This window comes from Dipodomys spectabilis, unplaced genomic scaffold (genome assembly GCF_019054845.1).
Source record: "Dipodomys spectabilis isolate Male_0828 unplaced genomic scaffold, ASM1905484v1 ptg000052l, whole genome shotgun sequence".
Taxonomy (NCBI): domain Eukaryota; kingdom Metazoa; phylum Chordata; class Mammalia; order Rodentia; family Heteromyidae; genus Dipodomys; species Dipodomys spectabilis.
In genome coordinates this window covers 192,443-211,628 of record NW_024870729.1, presented here as the reverse complement: position 1 = coordinate 211,628, position 19,186 = coordinate 192,443, and the positions used below count along the sequence as shown (strand labels likewise).

At 41.2% G+C, this 19,186-nt stretch overlaps 1 protein-coding gene and 1 pseudogene across 1 annotated transcript in view; both read right to left on the bottom strand.

Annotated features, from left to right (window-relative positions):
- The window catches only part of Bag4 (BAG cochaperone 4), a 28,402-nt gene that overhangs the window by 1,910 nt on the left and 7,306 nt on the right, over positions 1–19,186 (bottom strand). The window contains exons 2-4 of the mRNA XM_042679440.1: positions 7,921–8,025; positions 1,904–2,158; positions 815–1,069 (exon numbers count right to left, since the gene is read on the bottom strand). Coding sequence (XP_042535374.1) covers positions 815–1,069; positions 1,904–2,158; positions 7,921–8,025 — 615 coding nt within the window. The remainder of the gene's footprint in view (positions 1–814; positions 1,070–1,903; positions 2,159–7,920; positions 8,026–19,186) is intronic.
- On the bottom strand, positions 13,761–14,312 carry LOC122107627 (annotated as a pseudogene).

The window sequence follows — 19,186 nt, the reverse complement described above, 5'->3', positions numbered from 1 at the left end:
CATGGCTCACATCTGTAGTCCTAGCTACTCAGGCTGAGATCTGAGGATAGCAGTTCAAAGCCAGCTTGAGCAGGAAAGTATTTGAGACTCTTATCTCTAATTAACCACCAGAAAACCAGAAGTGGCACTGTGGCTCAAGTGGTAGAGCACTTGCCTTGAGCTGAAGAGCGCAGGAACAGCACTCAGGCCCAGAGTTCAAGCCCCATGACCGGACCGCCCCCCCACACACAAAAAAAGTCTATGGCAATGTGATTTAGTGGTAATGTTTGCCTAGCATGTGTGAAACCCTGTGTTCGATTCCTCTGTACCACTTAAACATGGGAATGTGTGTGTGTGTGTGTGTGTGTGTGTGTGTGTGTGTGTGTGTGTGTATTTTTTATTTTTTTTTTTGTCGGTCATGGGTCTTGAATGCTGGGCCAGGGCACCATCCTTCAGCTCTTCAGCTCAAAGCGAGCACTCTACCACTTGAGGCACAGCACCATTTCCTGTTCCACATAAACAGAAAAAAATAAAAAGCTGGAAGTGGTACTGTGGCTCAAGTGGTAGAGTGTTAGCCTTAAACAAAAGAAGCTCAGGGACAGTGCCAGGCCCTGAGTTCAAGGCCCGGGACTGGCAAAAAATAAAAATAAAATAAATGTGACTCATTAAAAAAAAGTCTATGAGGAAAGAAAAGGCAATAAAAGTAACATAAAACCATCAGTAGTAGCCACCAACTTTTGCAGTTAGTTCCCATTTAATCAGATCAATGCAAAAACTTCCCATGTTGTGCTCTCAATTACTCAAGAGAGCAACATAATAGCATTTAGAAATCTACCTTTGGCTGTTGGGGTGGTGGTGAAGGAGGTGGTTGAGGAGAGCTACCAGCAGGCCATGGTGAAGCATTTTCAGTAATGTAGAGATTCCCAGGTGGTGCTGAGGGCGTAGCTGAAGGCCAGGGGTAACGGGCACCCATCCCATAAGCACCAGGAGAAGCCCACGTATCCTCTTGTGGTCGTACAGTCGGCCCTGATTGTGGAACACTTCGATTACCATCCCCATAAGGATAATGGGGCAGGGTCATCCCAGGATTCTAGATTAAGAAGAGCAGACATGCTGGTCATTGCTAAAACAAACAAACTAATAATACTCTAGGAAAGGCATATCCTGAGATGCTAACAGCTCTAAACCATAGTTTAAACCATAATCTGTTGCCATAGTAGAACTGATTTCTCCAAGCCTGCAGAAGCAGATCTGGTGATAAACCCTGACTTAAAATGTAATGGATGCACGGGGGCTGGGAAGGTGGCTCAGTGGTAGAGCACTTGCCTTGCATGCATGCGGCCCTGGGTTCGACTCCTTAGCACCACATAAGCAAAAAGAAAAAAAAACCAGAAGTGGCACTATGGCTCAAGTGGTAGAGCGCTAGCCTTGAGCTCAAGAGCTGAAGGACAGTGCCCAGGCCCAGAGTTCAGGCCCCATGACCAGAGACCCCCCCCCCCCCCCAAAAATGTAATGGATGCAGTATAATAATTTCTCACAGGCACTATAAACAAATTTCCTCCTATGTTATATCTAGAACTCCTCTTAAAAATAAGTAAACATGGTATCATTCATAGAATATTAACAAATACCAAAAAAAAGTTAAGACAAACTATGGAAAACTAAATACTTCTTTTGCTATAAAAATTTTAATGATTGTGATACTCAGCCAGTCTATTTACCGCAAAAACTGTTACAAGAAAGACATTATCAATATATTAGACCCTGTCTTCACATCTAAAAAAATTAAATATCTAAAAAAAATTAAATAAGTCTCTGAACATGTAGAATGTTTTCTTAAATCAGCAATAATGTAAATAAATACCTTTCTACTGTTTACAATTTAAAATGCAGACCAAGTTTTTACTAACAAAAAACTGCTCACTTGTGAAGTAGGATATCCTGGAACCTGCCCCCTAAGAGGCGCTGCTTCAGTCTGACAGTCCTGCTGGGGATACATCCAACGAGAGACAGGAGTTGGGCTGTTGCCAGGTGAACGGTAAGTGCTTGGAACTTCTGTAGAGTAATTGGTCTGAGGATAGCCAGATGTATAGTAAGCCCCAGAGTATGAGGCAGAATTTGCTCCAGGGCCAGCAGAGTATGCTGGACCATATGCTCCATTTGTGTAAGAATTCAAACTCTAAAAAAAAGCAAAATTGACAGAAAAAAAAGAGTTAAAAGGCAGAAATGCCCTCACTTAATGTTCAACTTCAAAAACTTTGGGAAGAGATTAGTATCTAGGGAAAATATGAACTACCCAAGCAATCTGTGACACATTCTTTCTGTTATGATCACATGCCATCTACTGAATTGAGGCTGTAACTGACTCTAAGAGTCTGTGATGTAACACAGGCAAGTAGACTGTGATGAGAGATGAAATGACAAAGTGATAGCTTTAGAGCAGTGCTTCTCAAATTTATTTCCTTAAAAAAGATTTCCTTAAGTATACCTAATAAATATACTTCACAGATAAAAGTCTGTACCCACAGATCGGAGAGTGAATTCTGGGTGAGCCCAGGGGAATAGATAAAGAAATATCATGATATAATAGAAGAGAGACAGATAGAGACAGAGAGAAAGTATGACTATGAGACAGACTACCTCAGACATATGCTTTGTATGTAATGGCTCATAGCCTTAGTTGCTCCTGAGAAAAATAGAAGATCATAACTTATCTTGAAGTAAATTTAAATGAGATAACGTAAATATAAGACTTGTGGCACAAAACGCACTTGTGATATTTTTCATTTATATATACACACACACACACACACACATACCTCCAGCCCTTTTTACTGTTTTAAGTTTTCATTACCATATATTAGTCATATAAGAGGCATTTAATTGTGACATTTCCATACATGAAAACAAAAATATATCCTGGTAATCATCTTCAACCCCTCCATCACTCTTCCCTGTCCCCACACTCTTTTATAACAGTTTCAACAGGTATCATTGTTTTATCTTCATACATGCAAACTATGTTGACCATATTCACACTCATTCATCCTCTTCATTAGCCCCCCACAGTCTGTCTGGCATCCTCTTCAACATTGCTCTGGGTTTTGTCTGTTTTAGGGACAGGGTCTCTCCCTTTTCTCTCAGCCAGCCCAGACAGCGATCTTAGTATTTACACTTCCCACTATAACTGGGATAACAAGTATACGCCATCATAAAAGCTGTTTCTGTTAAGATGGGGGTCTCTAAAACTTTTGCATGAGCTCATCTAGAACCACAAAATTCCCAGTGTTGGCCTCCCAAGTACCTAGGATGACAGGTATCACTACACCCAAATGTGTTTTGGCCAAGCTGGACTCAAAGCACAATCTTCCAGATCTCTGCTTCCCCAGTAGCTAGAAATAAAAACATGAGACACTGGCACCTGGACAAGTTTTTGAGACAAGAGTTGCACTATGTGGGGCTCAGTGGTAGAGTGCTTGCCTTGCATGCTTGGGGCCTTGGGTTTGATTCCTCAGCACCACGTAAGCAAAAAAAAAAAAAAACAGTTGCACGTTGCACTATTTAACCCAGTCTCAATTTTACACACACACACACACACACACACACACACACACTTGCAAATCAAATTCAGCTAACACATTTGAAGGATCATGTACCATAAAAGTTGGTTTCATTCCAGGGATGCAAAGATGGTTTGACTAAGCAGAAATCAATAAATGTAAGACAGCACAGAAAAAAAAAATCACATGATCATCTTAATTGATAAAAAGGCTTTTGACAAAATTCAACATCTTTTTTTTTTTTGTCAGTAGTGGGGCTTGAACTCTGGGCCTAGGCACTGTCCCTCAGCTCTTCAGCTTAAGGCTAGCGCTCTACCACTTGAGCCACAGCACCACTTCCTGTTTTCTGGTGGTTTATTGGAGATAAGAGTCTCATGGACTTTCCTGCCCAGGCTGGCTTTGAACCATGATCCTCAGATCTCAGCCTCCTGAGTAGCTAGGCATGAGCCACTGGCACTCAGCTACAATATCTTTTTATGATAAAAGCTCTGAAGAGGCTGGACACTGGTGGCTCATACCTGTAATCCTAGCTACCAGGAAGGTGACATCAGAGGATCATAATTTGAAGTCAACCCTGACAGGAAAGTCTGTGAGACTCTTATTTCTAATTACCTACCAAAAAAGACAGAAGGGAAGCTGTGGCTCTACTGTAGTAGACTTAAAAAAAAAAGCTTAGAGATAGTGCCCAAACCCTGAGTTCAAGCCTTTGGACTGGTGCACATGCATGCATGCTCGCATGCACACACACACATGTTCTGAAGAAACTAGGAACAGAAGGAATACACTTCAACATAACAAAGGCTATATTTATAAACCTATGGCCAAACCAATAACATACTTAAACTCAGTAACAAATCAAAGGTGTCTTCTACTCTCCCAACTCTTTATTTAATATAGTATTGGAATTTCTTTTTTTTTTTTTTTTTTTTGGGTCCGGTCATGGGGCCTGAACTCTGGGCCTGGGCGCTGTCCCTCAGCTCTTCAGCTCAAGGCTAGTGCTCTACCACTTGAGCCACAGCACCACTTCCGGCTTTTTTTCTTTTTGCTTATGTGGTGCTGAGGAATCGAACCCAGGGCCTCGAGCATGCAAGGCAAGCGCTCTACCACTGAGCCACCTTCCCAGCCCCTAGTATTGGAATTTCTAACCAGAGCAATAAGGGACAAAAAAGAAAAGAAATTCAAAGGAAGGAAGAAGTCAAATTGTCACTTGTTATGCATGATATGATCTTATACTTAAAAGATTCTAAAGATTCCAACAAAAGAACTCCTGATCTAGTAGAACAGTTTTGGCAATAGAGCAGAACATAAAATCAACACTCAAAAATCAGAAGCTTTTCTATATACCAACAACAAACATGCTGAAAAAGAAACATTTCCAATAGTCTCAAAGTAAACAAAATTCCAGTATAAACTTTACTAAGAAGCAAAAAACCTTTACAATGAAAACTGTAAAACCTTAATGAAAGAAAGTGAAGGGCCAAGCACCAGTGGTTCACACCTATAATCCTTGCTACTCAGGAGGCTGACATCTGAGAAATATGGTTCAAAGCCAGCCCAGGCAGGAAAGTCCATGAGATTCTTATCTTCAATAAACTACAAAAAGAGCTGAAAGTGGAGCTATGGCTCAATTGGTCAACCACTAGACTTGAGTACAAAAGTGCAAGGACTGTGGCCAAGCCCAGAGTTCAAACTCCAGGCCTGGCAAAAATACGAATAAATTTTTTTTTTAAAAAAAAAGGAAGGAAGGAAGGAAGGAAGGAGGGAAGGAAGGAAGGAAGGAGGGAAGGAAGGAAGGAAGGAAGGAAGGAAGAAAGGAAGGAAGGAAGGAAGGAAGGAAGGACAACAGAATATAGAAATACCTTTTATGCTCATGGATTAGAGAATGATTATCAGAAAAATGGCCATACAGCAATCTACAGAGTCAATGCAATAGCTATCAACATCCCAATGGCATTCTTTGTAAAAATAGAAGAACCAGTATAAAAATTCATATGGAAGCATGATAGATCCCATATAGCAAAAGTAATCCAAGCAAGGTGCAGTGGTTCACACCTGTAATCCTAGTCTCTCAGAAATTGGGATCCATGATCTTAGTTTGAAGCCAGACAAAGCAGAAAAGTCCATAAGACTCCACCTTCAAAATAGCCAGCAAAGCTGAAGGTATGGCTCAGTGGCAGAGTGCCTGTCTAGCAAGGCTAAAGCCCTAAGATTAAACATAAGCATTGCCAAATTAAAAAAAAAATAAAATAGTTGTTGGGAATGTGGTTTAGTGGTAGAGTGCTTGCCTAGCATGCATGAAGACCTGGGTTTGATTTCTCAGTATCACATAAAAAGAAAAATCTAGAAGTGGCACTGTGGCACGTGGTAGAGTGCTAGCCTTGAGCAAAAAAGAAGCTCAGAGACAGTGCTGAGGCCCAGAGTTCAAGCCCCAGGACTGGCAAAACAACAACAACAAAAAAAAAAAAAAACAGGCTCTTTTGGAGAGTGCCTATCAGCAGAAGATAGGGAAGGTAAATGGAGGTGAGTGAAAATGAATTATGAAGTATTTTATACTTAAATATGCATATATATGGAATATGGAACTAGGACAATGAAACCAGTTGAAACTGTTTTAAGAAGGGGGGGGGGGCAAGAAAGACTTTGAAGAATGGAAGAAACTGATGCACTATATTATATGCGTATATGGGAATGTCACAATGAAATCCCTCTTGTTCAACTAATGTATGATAATTAAACAAAACCAGTTGTAGTTAGGTGTGGTAGCTCACTCTTTAATCCCAGCTACTGGGGAGGTGAAGTAGGAGTAGTGGTTCAAGGCAATCTAGGCAAAAGCTCTAGACTGTATCTGGGGGGGAAAAAAAAAGACAAAAAACCCTAAAATAAAAAAGAAGGGAATATAGCTCTATTAGCAGGATACTTGTCTAGAAAGCATGAGGTCCCTAGTTCCAGTAACAGTGCCCAGGCCCCAAGTTCAAGCCATACACAGAAAAAAAGAAAAAATAAGAAAAATGTTGAAGTCCTCCTCACACTTTCTGATTTCAAAATTCACTACACAGCTACAATAATAAGAACAGTTTGGCATCAGTACTCAGGACAGACATACAGATCCACAGAATAATGAGTGTCTAGTGTCTTACTCAATGAGTAAGAACAGAGTCCTGAGATGTACAGCTACCAATATGAAAAAAAAAAAAAGAATAAGAGGTTGAACTTCACATAGTAATTCAAAGTGGATCATAGACCTAGAGTAAATGAAAGAACAAAATTATTTTTTTAGTTCTTACAAAAAGAATTGAAATAAATGTTTATGACCCTGGGCTAGTCAAAACCTTCTTAGAAATAACACTAAACGAAAGAGCAACAGAAGAAAAATAGACTTCAAAAAATTTAAGACTTTTGTAATTTAAGAAAAAAAAAAAAAGCCGGGTGCCAGTGGCTCACACCTGTAATCCTAGTTACTCAGGAGGCTGAGATCTGAGGATCGTGGTTCAAAGCCAACCCAGGCAGGAAAGTCCGTGAGACTCTTATTTCCAATAAACCACCAGAAAACCGGAAGTGATGCTGTGGCTCAAGTGGTAGAGTGCTTGCCTTGAGCAGGGAAGGGGCCCAAGCACAGAGTTCAAGCCCCACGACCAACCAAAAAAAAAAAGAATAAAAAAAAAAAAATGAGCCAAGTGCAAGTGACTCCCATCTATAATCTTAGCTACTCAGAAGGCTGAGATCTGTGCATCACAGTTCAAAGCTAGCCCAGGCAGGAAGTCCATGAGATTTTTATATTCAACTAACCATCAAAAAGCCAGATGTAGAAGTATGGCTCAAGTGGTACAATGCAAGCACGACTTCAAACCCACATATGAAAAATAAAATTTTAAAAAATGAAAAAATTAAGAAACAGAAGATCCAAGAGCCAATGGCTTACTCCTGTTATCCCAGCTATTCAGGAGACTGAGACCCAGAGGATCAAGAGTTCAAAGCCAACCTGGTCAGAAATTCTGTGCAATTCCATCCTTAAAATAACCAGTCAGCTGGGTGCTGCTGGCTCACACCTGTAACCCTCGCTACGTATGAGGCTGAGATGTGAGGATCACCGTTTGAAGTCAGCCCAGGCAGAAAAGTCTCCAATTAACTACTCTAAAACTAGAAGTAGAGCTATGGCTCAAAGTGGCAGAGCTCTAGTCTTAAGAAAAAAGAGCTCAGGAGCAGTGCTCAGGCCCTGAATTCAAGCCCCACAACTGACAAAAAATAAAATAAAATAATCAGTACAACAAACCAGGGCTGAAATTGTGGCTCAAGAAGTAGAATACCAGCAGAGTCAAGAAGATGAGCAAAGATGAGGCCCTGAATTCAAACCCAAGAAGAAGGGAAAAAAGGATAAGCATACCTGGCCTGGCAACTCTGGCCTCACAGGATATGTACTTGGGTATGGAGCCCTTGGGCGTGCAGAATTCCAGTAGTTAGAATTGTAGCCAGGATATGGTGGTTGTTCCTAAGAAAAAGAAGATAAATTCACCATTAATAACATTTAAAAAAAATACATATATGTAGGGGTTGGGAAGGTGGCTCAGTGGTAGAGTGCTTGCCTTGCATGCATGAGGCCCTGGGTTCAATTCCTCAGTACCACATAAGCAAAAAGAAAATAGCCGGAAGTGGCGCTGTGGCTCAAGTGGTAGAGCGCTAGCCTTGAGCTGAAGAGCTAAGGGACAGTGCCCAGGCCCAGAGTTCAGGCCCCACGACTGGACCCCCCCCCCAAAAAAAAAACCCCAAAAAAACAAAATTTGTTTCTATGAGGTGACTCACAAAACCCACATTTGATTGCCTTTATCCATCTCTATTAACTACCCCTCACCACTAAAGGGATTTTATGTGTGTGTGTGTGTGTTGTCCTTTTTTGCATGTGTGTACTGGTCCTGGGACCTAGAAGTCAGGGTCTGGTGCTGTCCTTGGGCTTTTGTGCTCAAGGCTAGCACTCTACCACTTTGAGCCACTGATCCACTTCAGGCTTTTTAGTGGTTAACTGGAGATAAGAATATTAACAGACTTTCCTGCTTGGGCTGGCTTCAAACCGTAATCCTCAGGTCTCAGCCTCTTATACCAGAATTAAAGGGTTTTTGGGTTGTTTTAAGACAGTCTTGCTGTGTAGTCTACGCTATTGCTTTAGTCTGGTTGTGGGGTGTTTGTTTGTTTTTTACTGTGCTGGAGATTGACCTGAAGGCCTTATAACATGCTACATTAGTAAAGTGCTCTACCATTGAACTACAGCCCCAGGGAGTTTTTCATTTTCTTTTTCTAATATCTGTATCTTTTTTTTTTTTTTTTTCTGGTTGTGGGGCTTGAACTCTGGGCCTGAAGCACTGTCCCTCAGCTCTTCAGCTCAAGGCTTTTCTGATGGTCTATTGAGATAAGAGTCTCATGGGCGGGCACCAGTGGCTCTCGCCTGTAATCCTAGCTACTCAGGAGGCTAAGATCTGAGGATCACGGTTCAAAGCCAGCCCATGCAAGGAAAGTCCTTGAGACTCTTATCTCCAATAAAACCACTAGAAGACCAGAAGTGGCGCTGTGGCTCATGAGCATTCGCCTTGAGATGAAGAGCTGAGGTACAGCACCCAAGCCCAGAGTTCAAGCCCTAAGACCGACAAAAAAAGAGTCCCATGGACTTTTCTGCCCAGGCTGGCTTTAAACCATAATCCTCAGATCTCAGCCTCCTCAGTAGTTAGGATTACAGGTGTGAGCTACTGGTGCCCAGCTAATACCCGTATCTTTTAACTATTACTGTGAAAATACAGATTTCTAATTTTATCAGTATGCTTATTCTTTTTAAGTATAATACTTACATGATGGTAACAAAATAATGCCAACAGTGTTGAAAATTACTAATATTGCTAAAATAATTCAAGGTTTTCATGTTTTGTTTTGTGTTCTTGATCTACAGGATATCCCACTAAGGATGTGAAATTATTGCTTTAAGTTTGCTTAGGGGGTCTGGAGTGTGGATGAATGCTTGTTTGGCATGGATGAAACTGTGAATTTGGTTTCCAACTCTACAAGAAAAAAAAAAAATCACTTAGAGGCTGTGGATACAGCTCTGCTAGATTACTGCCTTAGTATATAAAGAAAGCCTGGACAGGCTGGGAAAGTGACTCTGTGGTAGAGTACTTGCCTTGCATGCATGAGGCCCTGGGTTCGATTCCTCAGCACCACATAAGCAAAAAGAAAAAAAAAAGCCGGAAGTGGTGCTGTGGCTCAAGTGGTAGAGCACTAGCCTTAAGCAGAAGAGCTAAGGGACAGCGCCCAGGCCCAGAGCTCAGGCCCCACAACTGGACCAAAAATACAAAACAAAACAAAACAAAGTCCTGGATTCATGTCCCAGCACATAAATGGACAAAATTAAGAGTAAATAACAAATTAAGATTTAAAAGGTTTTACCTAATTATGTGAAATAGTTACAATGTCCTAAAGTCACGTGTACAAAAGCCTCCTCTCCCTTCCTTCCCTTCCTGCATCTTCCCAACCATTGCTCCTCACGCAAAAAAGAAAACAGTTCAAAAAGCAAAGGTAAAGCAGGAAAATGAAGGCCTAGCAAGAGTGAAGCCCTGAGTTCAAGCCCAGTACAGCCTTAAAAAAAAATAGCAAACAAGAAATCCTATCACATTAATAACTACACACAGAAAATAATTCAAATAGCTTTAAATTTTTCTTTATTATTATTGTAATGTGATATAGAAGGATTACAATTACATGAGTCAGGTAATGAGTACATTTCCTTTTGTACAGTGTCTTCCCTTCCCTCATCTCTCCCATCTCCACTCACAAGTTGTAAATGGTTTACTTTCATCACAGTGTCCAGTGTCAAATAACTCTTGAACAGTCTTCTGAATGGGTATCTCAGGAATACATATTCTACAGGCAAAATAAATGTGAAGAAATCTAAGGGAACAGCTATTTGGGAGGTAGAAGGATTCCTTGAATCTAGGAGTTTTGAGATTAGTCTGGGCAACATCGTGAAATATCCTCTCCTCACCACCTCAAAAAACAAACAAATACACTTAGAATATTATTAGCAGTGATATTAGCAGTGTAATTTTTAAACTATTTTGTGTGTATGCAGAATAAATGACTACTGCAATTTTATGGGAAATGGTTTTCATGTGGGTGGTGAAATGCGACAGACAAATTCAATAAAATGTACAATAGGGCAAGTTGGAGAATAACTGAGTGGTGATGGATTTGGATTGGAGGTAGCAGTATCAACTCACATTATAGAGCATAATTCAGGCGAAACAGCCATACAAATATGGGTAGAAGTGATAGTGTGCCCGCCCAAGAGATTTAGCTGTCACTGCAGACACCACCATCATGAGAACTGTTAAGAGAGAAAACACCCAGTCCTTCAGAATTATATTCAAGGTTATCTCTGTATGTTTCACAGATACCCTTTATCAAGTTGAGAAAATATCCATGTGTAACCAATTTATTGGGTGTTTTTTTTATCATAACAAGATGTTAATATTTTCTATCTATTGAGATACAGTATAATCACAGTTTTTGTCATTAGTCAATTGATGTAATTTATTATATTAACTAATTGTGTGTGCTGATATCAGAGCTTGAACTCTGGTCCTCAAACTTGGTTTTTCTTTCATTTTTTCCTCCCCTTTCCCTTCCCCCTCCTCACCCCTCCCCCCCCCCCCCCCCCCCAGTCAGAACCTGGGGGTAGTCCTGAGCTTTTTTGGTCAAGACTAGCAGTCTACCACTTTGAGCCATAGATCCATTTCCAGTTTTTTGGTGGTTAATTGGAGTCTCATGGACTTTCCTGCCTGGGATCACTTCAAAATTCCATCCTCAGATCTCAACCTCCTGAATAGCTAGGATTATAGGTATGAGTTACCAGCGCCTAGCTTTTAATTTGGCTTTCTTGCTTTACCAGTTGAGCCATGCCTCCAATCTGGAATTTTACTTGTTAATTGGAGAGGGAGTCACACAGACTTTTCTGCCCAGAAATAGCTTGGAACTACAATCCTTCAGGCTCCTGAGTGGTTAGGATTATAGGCTTGAGCACTGGCACCTGATTTTGAGTGCCTTATTATTAACCAGTACCAGTGGTTCATGCCTGTAATCAAACCTATTCTTGTAGTGTACAGGTAATGGACCCTCATTCAACTGCCTGCCTCAAGGTGTACGTACACTTTCCTAATAAGTTACTTTTTTTGCCAGTTCTGGGGCTTGAACTCAGGGACTGGGCACTGTCCCTGAGCTTTCTACCACTTGAGCCACAGTGCCACTTCTGGCTTTAATCTGTTTATGTGATACTGAGGAATTGAATCCAGGGCTTCATGCATGCAGGCAAGCACTCTACCATTAAGCCACATTCTCACCCCACATAAATTACTTTTCAGGAAGGGTGATAATGAGTTTGAACTCAGAGCCCTGTGCTTGCTAATAAGCAGGCATTCTGTCTGAGCCACACTTCTAGCCCTTTCTCTCACTTGTTATTATTTGAGGTAGGATCTTGGGTGGTTTTTTTTTTTTTTTTTGTCTGGTCGTGGGGCCTGAACTCTGGGCCTGGGTGCTGTCCCTCCGCTCTTCAGTTCAAGGCTAGCTCTCTACCACTTGAGCCAAAGTGCCACTTCCAGGTTTTGTCTTTTTTGCTTATGTGGTGCTGAGGAATCGAACCCAGGGCTTCATGCATGCAAGGCAAGCGCTCTACCACCAAGCCACCTTCCCAGCCCCTGGGTGTTTTGTTTTTTTAACCTGCACTTGTTCCTGGCCTCCTATTTCATGATTTCTGCTTTAGCTAAACTGACAGGTATGTACTACTATACTTCTCTTACTCTGTTGAGACGGGAGTCTTTCAAACCTTTTTGCTTGGACTGGCCTATTTTAGAACCTTAACGTTCCCAATCTCAGCCTCTGATATAGTTGGGATGACAGATGTGTGCTACTGTGCAGCTGTCTGTTGATAAGGTATTTTGTGTTTTGCCCAGACTGGTCTCTAACTTTGATCCTCCCAGTCTTAGGCTCCCAAGTAGCTAGGATTATAAGTGTGAGCCACTGTGTCTACATAATCAACTCTTGTTTCTGGTATGCCTCTACTGGGACTTGAATTCAGGGCCTAGGGCTATCCTTCAGCTTTTTTGGTCCAGGCTAGCACACTATCACTTGAGCTACAGCTCTACTTCCAGCTTTTTGGCGGTTAATTGGAGGTAAGAGTCTCACAGACTTTCCTGACTGGGCCAGCATTGAACTGTGATCCTCAGATTTCAGCCTCCTGAATAGCTAGGATTACAGGCTTGAGCCATTAGCACTGGGCTGGGTTTTCTTTAATATTCAATCTCATGTACTTTGAGTTATATACATTTCAGATTTTATTCACCTAACACACACCTGGTTGTGACCTTGGTCACTAGACAAGGAAAAGAACCAGGGAGGCAGCAATGCCCTGGAAGACACCTGAGAGGGCAGGTGTGCCTCTTTACCATACTCCACACATTTTTTTACTCTGAGGTTTTAAATGCAGTTTTGTAAGGTCTACATAAGTATAAGCTGCCTTACCTCTGTTGTGTACAATTGTAAGGCTGTGTCACTAAAGATTTTTATTGGTTTTTCATAATCAAAGGTATTGTATAAATATGCTTTGTGGTGAACTACAGTAGCAATAATTTCTGTACACGATCAAGATTTTACCGCAGCATTTCTTTTCCTGTTCTGTTTTTGTTGTTGTTTCCTTAAGGGTTAGCATTAACAAATGGCAAGGATTACGAAAATCAACACAAAGATTTTAGAAGGGACTTTACAGGACACTGATTTGTGATTCTGTGGATGTGACACTATCGGATGTGATTCTAAAATCTTTTATTGAGCACTGTCAAATTTGTAAAGCTTCAAATGGATGGATATATTATTTATAATGCCCTTCTAAATTTGCTACAATAGATGTGAAATTCTTAACCTTAATATTGTCTTTGGAATGTTGAGAATTCTGTTTCTGTTATATTTTATGGTTGGCGCATTGTATTACTGCAAGAAATATTTGATTTTCACAGTGCAAAAGTTCTTTCAAATGCATGTCTTTTTTTTCTAAATCCATTTGTTTTAAAGCACATTTTAAATGTATTTTTCTCATTCAGTAAAAGTTGTCTAATTGAAAAAAAAAAGAGGTAAGGCAGGTTATACTTATGTAGTGAAAACATCATCCTCATCTGTCATCTGCTGTCAGATTTTCCTTTACAAATCAGTTTTTTCTTCATGGTGACACCTGCGTGCAGTTCACTGGCTGTCCAGACACAGTCTACAGCCTAAATGTGTTAACACTATCAAAGAAGAGGTCCACCATTGTCTCCTTGCCTGAACATGCTGAGCCAGTCCTAGAGTTTTCAGCAAGTTATGCAGATCTTGGTGAGGCAATACTAGATATTCCTCATTACAGTAGTTCTTGCTTTTGCCACAGGTCTCCATGGCACTGGTTGTGTTAGTTGCAGCCCTTTGTCAGGGAGAGGATGCTAATGTTGAGAAAATAGAACCTCACATCCATTTGGCAGGGAAGGTTTATATCCATAGTGTGAAAAAGGCTTCAATCCATCACTGCACTTATACCAGCAGAGGCCATCCTTGCCTCAGGGCAGTGTTCAGATACGTGTGGATCCAGTGGAGGCCATCCTAGATAGTCTTCAGGGTCACCTTCCAGCCAGTGGTCTGCTCTAGCTCAGGTTCCTGGCCCCAGATGGCTGCAGCCAGGACAAACGGAAGGATGAGTACAGGCCTCAGGGACCAGGCCATTTGCAAAGCTGGGCAGCCACTCCTGGCTCACCCTTGCCAGGCCCACCCCAGAGCTCTAGGCAGCAGTGTGGTTCCTGGGCTGGACCTCAGGCTCCAAGGCTGCCTCTTCTTCCCAGTAAGCTGGTAGCACCGACTGTTTTTCTTCTGTTTTTTCTTCTTTTAAACAGTGTTCAGTTTCAAAGGGACCCAGATCCACAGAGCTCTTCACTCTGTCATGCCAAATCTGAAACTTGGCATTGTTTTTAATTTACTTTTATTATTATTAGATTGTGCAAATATTTGTATTTGTATTTTAATATTGTTAGCAACAAAGATTTTCCATATAAAATAAATGCAATTAACACTAGAAAAAATTTTTTTTTTTTGGGTCCGGTCCTGGAGCCTGAACTCTGGGCCTGGGCACTATCTCTCAGCTCTTCAGATCAAGGCAAATGCTCTACCACTTGAGCCACAGCACCACTTCCAGTTTTCTGATGGTTATTTGGAGATAAGAGTCTCATGGACTTTGCTGCCCCAGCTGGCTTTGAACCGTGATCCTCAGATCTCAGCCTCCTGAGTAGCTAGGATTGCAACATGAGCCACCAATGCCCGGCTTTGTGAAACTCTTATCTACAATTAACCAGCAAAAAGAAATGAAGGTGAGGGCCAAGTGTAAAGCATTAGCCTTGAGAATAAAAACCAAGCAAGAGTATAATGCCCTGTGTTAAAGTCCTAGAGCCAGCAAGTGCACACATATGCACACATATACACAAATTCTATTATGTAGAATTTAAATTAATCAGACTATGAACTCACATGCTTTGTATTTAAAAATACTTGCAAATGCTTAATTTATAATGGTCTAGAAGGAATGACAATACAATAACCATTGTACAACTGGCACTCAATTTGGGTTCCAGCTCTATCAGGCCCTTCAGTTTTCAGATTCTAAAAAGACCAATCTATTGCCTTTATTCCCTAGCATAGAAGCTGCGGCTGTTTACCACAGTTACTACTGTTTTTTCTTTTTCCACTTTTCAGATATCCAGTACCTGTTTAATTTCCAAATCAAATTATTTCTTAAAAAAATAATGTGTTTACAAAAAAAAGGTTCTTAGCATGTGAAAAAAGCCTGGATTCAATTCCCTACAACAAAACCAAACCAACGTTTCTGTTATCCAACTTGTATCTGACTTATGCAGTTTCTAAACATTACTCTCTATTTAAAAAAAATTAAAATCTCTTAAAGTAGTAGCTGAGTATAGACATGGGCAAGTTTCTGTTGTACCAGAAATCAAAAGAAGCTATCAAAAAAAAAACAAAACCTAACAGGTCGTATCCAATGGAATTACTACAAGAACCACTTCCATTGGCATGACAGGTAACCAAATAAGCACTTTAAAACTGACCATAAGCCGGGCGCCGGTGGCTCATGCCTGTAATCCTAGCTACTCAGGAGGCTGAGATCTGAGGATCATGGTTCAAAGCCAGCCCGGGCAGGAAAGTTCGTAAGACTCTAATCTCTAATAAACCACTAGAAAACCGGAAGTGGCGCTGTGGCTCAAGTGGTAGAGCGCTCACCTTGATCTGAAGAGCTGAGGGACAGCACCCAAGCCCAGAGTTCAAGCCCCACGGCTGACAAAAAAAAAAAAGGGGGGGGGGGCTGGGAAGGTGGCTCAGTGGCAGAGCGCATGCCTTGCATGCCAGAGGCCCTGGGTTCCATTCCTCAGCACCACATAAGCAAAAAGAAAAAAGCTGGAAGTGGCACTGTGGCTCAAGTGGTAGAGTGCTAGCCTTGAGCTGAAGAGCTGAGGGACAGCGCCCAGGCCCAGAGTTCAGGCCCCATGACCAGACCCAAAAAAAAAAAAAAATGACCATAATAGGGTAGGTGACAGTGGCTCATGCCTGTAATCCTAGCTACTCAGAAGGCTGAGATCTGAGGATTATATTGCAGTTCAAAGTTAGCCTGGGCAGGAAAGTCCAGGAGACTCTTATTTCCAATTAACCACCAGAAAAGGAGCTGTGGTTCAAGTGGTAGAGTGCTAGCTTTGAGCACAGAAGCTTAGGGACAATGCCTAGGTCCCTGAGTTCCAGTCCTAGGATTGGCACCAAAAAAGGGCCATCTGTGACTGAAAGACATTTGGTACTGAATTTTGTGTGTGTGTGTGTGCGCGTGTGCACACGCGCGTGCGTGCATGCATGCACATGTGCTATAAAAATGAGTTTGTGTGTGTGCTATAAAAATGAGTTCATATAATTATGACCATACTTTTATAAAGAGTAACACAATTCTTTACTCTGTAATTTTAACAGGACTTAGTATGAAAAATAAATCTTAAAATGCTTATCCTTGGCCACACCTAGTTGGTGGCTCACACCTATAATCATAGCTACTCTCTGAGGATCCTGGTTTGAACCCAGTGGGAAAGGCAATGAGATTCTTATCTTCAATAAACTAAAAAAGAAAAAAAAAAGCTGGAAATAGCACTGTGGTTCAAATGGTAGAGCACTAGCCTTGAATACAAAGCTCAGGAACAGCCCCAGGACTGGCACCAAAAAGAAAAAGAGAGAAAGAAAGAAAGAGAGAGAGAAAGAGAGGAGGGAGGGAGGGAGGGAGGGAGGGAGGAAGGAAGGAAGGAAAAAAAAAAAGGAATCCTTAGCCTAAAATTCATTTTTAGAAAAATGATCAGCCAGGCACTGCTGGCTCATATTTGTAATCCTAGCTAGTTGGTTGAATGAGAATGGGAGGGCTGCAGTTAAGAGGCCAGCTTAGGCAGAAAAGTTCACGAGACCCCTTCTGATCCTATAACTGGGCTTACTCATCCTGCCATCCTAGCAATAATAGGAGGCTGAGGTCTAGAGGATTTTGGTTGGAACTCAGCTCAGGAATCGGGATGTAGTATCATGAGCCTTTAATCCCCTACAGTGATGGAAAGCCTAAAATTGGCAGATCAAAATAGTCATATCACAGTCTAAGTACACATTTGTAAAAAGCAAGACCCTATCTCAAAAATAAACAGCATAAAGTTGGGTGTTAGTGGCTCATACCTGTAATCCTACTCAAGAGGCTGAGATCTGAGGATCCTGTTTCAAAGCTAGTCTGAGCAGGAAAGTCTGTAAGACTCTCATCTCCAATTAATCACCAAAAAGCCAGAAGTGGAGTTGTGGCTCCAGTGGAAGAGTGCTAGCCTTGAGCAAAAATGTTGAAGGACATAGCCCAGGCTCTGAGTTTAAGCCCCAGGAGTATCAATTAATCAATAATCAAGCAAGCACAACAAAAAGCTGAGTTCAAATTACAGCACTGCCAAAAAAATAAAAAATGATGGATCAATATCGACATGGTGGTTGTTTTGATGTTTACATAATTGGAGACACTAGTCAAAACTCAGAATGCTAAGTGTTAAATCTACTAAATGTATGCTACACCATAATTTACTTAAAAGAAAAATATAGGGCTGGGAAGGTGGCTCAGTGGCAGAGTGCTTGCCTCACATGCATGAGGCCCTGGGTTCAATTCCTCAGCACCACATTAACAGAAAAAGCCAGAAGTGGTAGAGTTCAAGTGGTAGAGTGCTAGCCTTGTGCTAAATAGCTCAGGGCCAGCGCCTAGGCCCAGAGTTCAGGCCCCACAATCGACAAAAATAAAATAAAGTAAAATAGAAAAATAAAAAATATACTCTAAACAATAATAAAAATTTCTAGGTTAATTTAAAAAAGACAGTCTTTGTCTCCCCGCCCCCATCTCCCACCCTTTTAGACAAAACAGGACAAACCTAAAAATACCTTCAGTAACAATGAAAACTGTGATTCATTACCTTCCTAAGCTGACACTAATACTTACAGGAAAGTGGTTAAAGTAAATTCTATTCTATAAGCTAAGTTGACAATTTTATCATATGTCCAATTCTTTATAAACTTTTACTTGTTGACTAAAATACAAACTAAAACAAGGCTAACAACAAAAGGTTTCACAAATGGTAGAGAAGTTTTATATTTTAAAAAATGGATTAAAATTATACAGGATAACTAGGCCAAACAAGACAAGCAAGTATAAAATCCTGAGTTCAAATTCCAGAGTTTGATTTTTTTTTTGGTCCTGTCGTGGGGCTTGAACTCTGGGCCTGGGCGCTGTCCCTCAGCTCTTCAGCTCAAGGCTGGTGCTCTACCCCTTGAGCCACAGAGCCACTTCCGGCTTTTTCTTTTTTGCTTATGTGGTGCTGAGGAATCAAACCCAGGGTCTCTGGCATGTAAGGCAAGCTCTCTACCACTGAGCCACCTTCCCAGCCCAAATTCCAGAGTTTGAGAAAAAAATTTCTTCTTTTGAGATATAAAACCACATCTCCTATGAAGGCTGGAGTAAATTTTTTTCATTTTATTTTAGAACTAGTTAGGAGAAGTGGCGAACTAAAGCTGCAAGACTTAGTACTAAAGCATGTGCTTAGCATACTTAAGGTCTCAGGTTCAAGTTCCAGCAGCAAAAGAAAACAAAATGTATATATGGAGGAGCCAGACACCAGTGGTTCCCACCTGTAATCACAGCTTCTCGGGAGGCTGACTGTTGGGATCCTGGTTCAAGGTAAACACAAGCAGAAAAGTTCTAGAGACAGCCTTCTCAATGAAGAGCTTGGTATAGTGACACATACCTGTTATCCCAGCTATCCCCATAGCAGGGATGATCAGGCATGACACAGGATGATCAGGCTCAGTCATGCACATGGGCAGGAAGCAAGACTATTTCAAAATTAACAGCAGAAATAGGGCTGGAGCAGTGGCTAAGGGGTTTGAACATCTGTCTAGCAAGAATGAGGGTCAGAATTCAAACCCCAGAATCATGAGAGGAAAGAGAGAGAGAGAGAGAGAGAGAGAGAAAGAGAGAGAGAGAGAAAGAAGCAAAT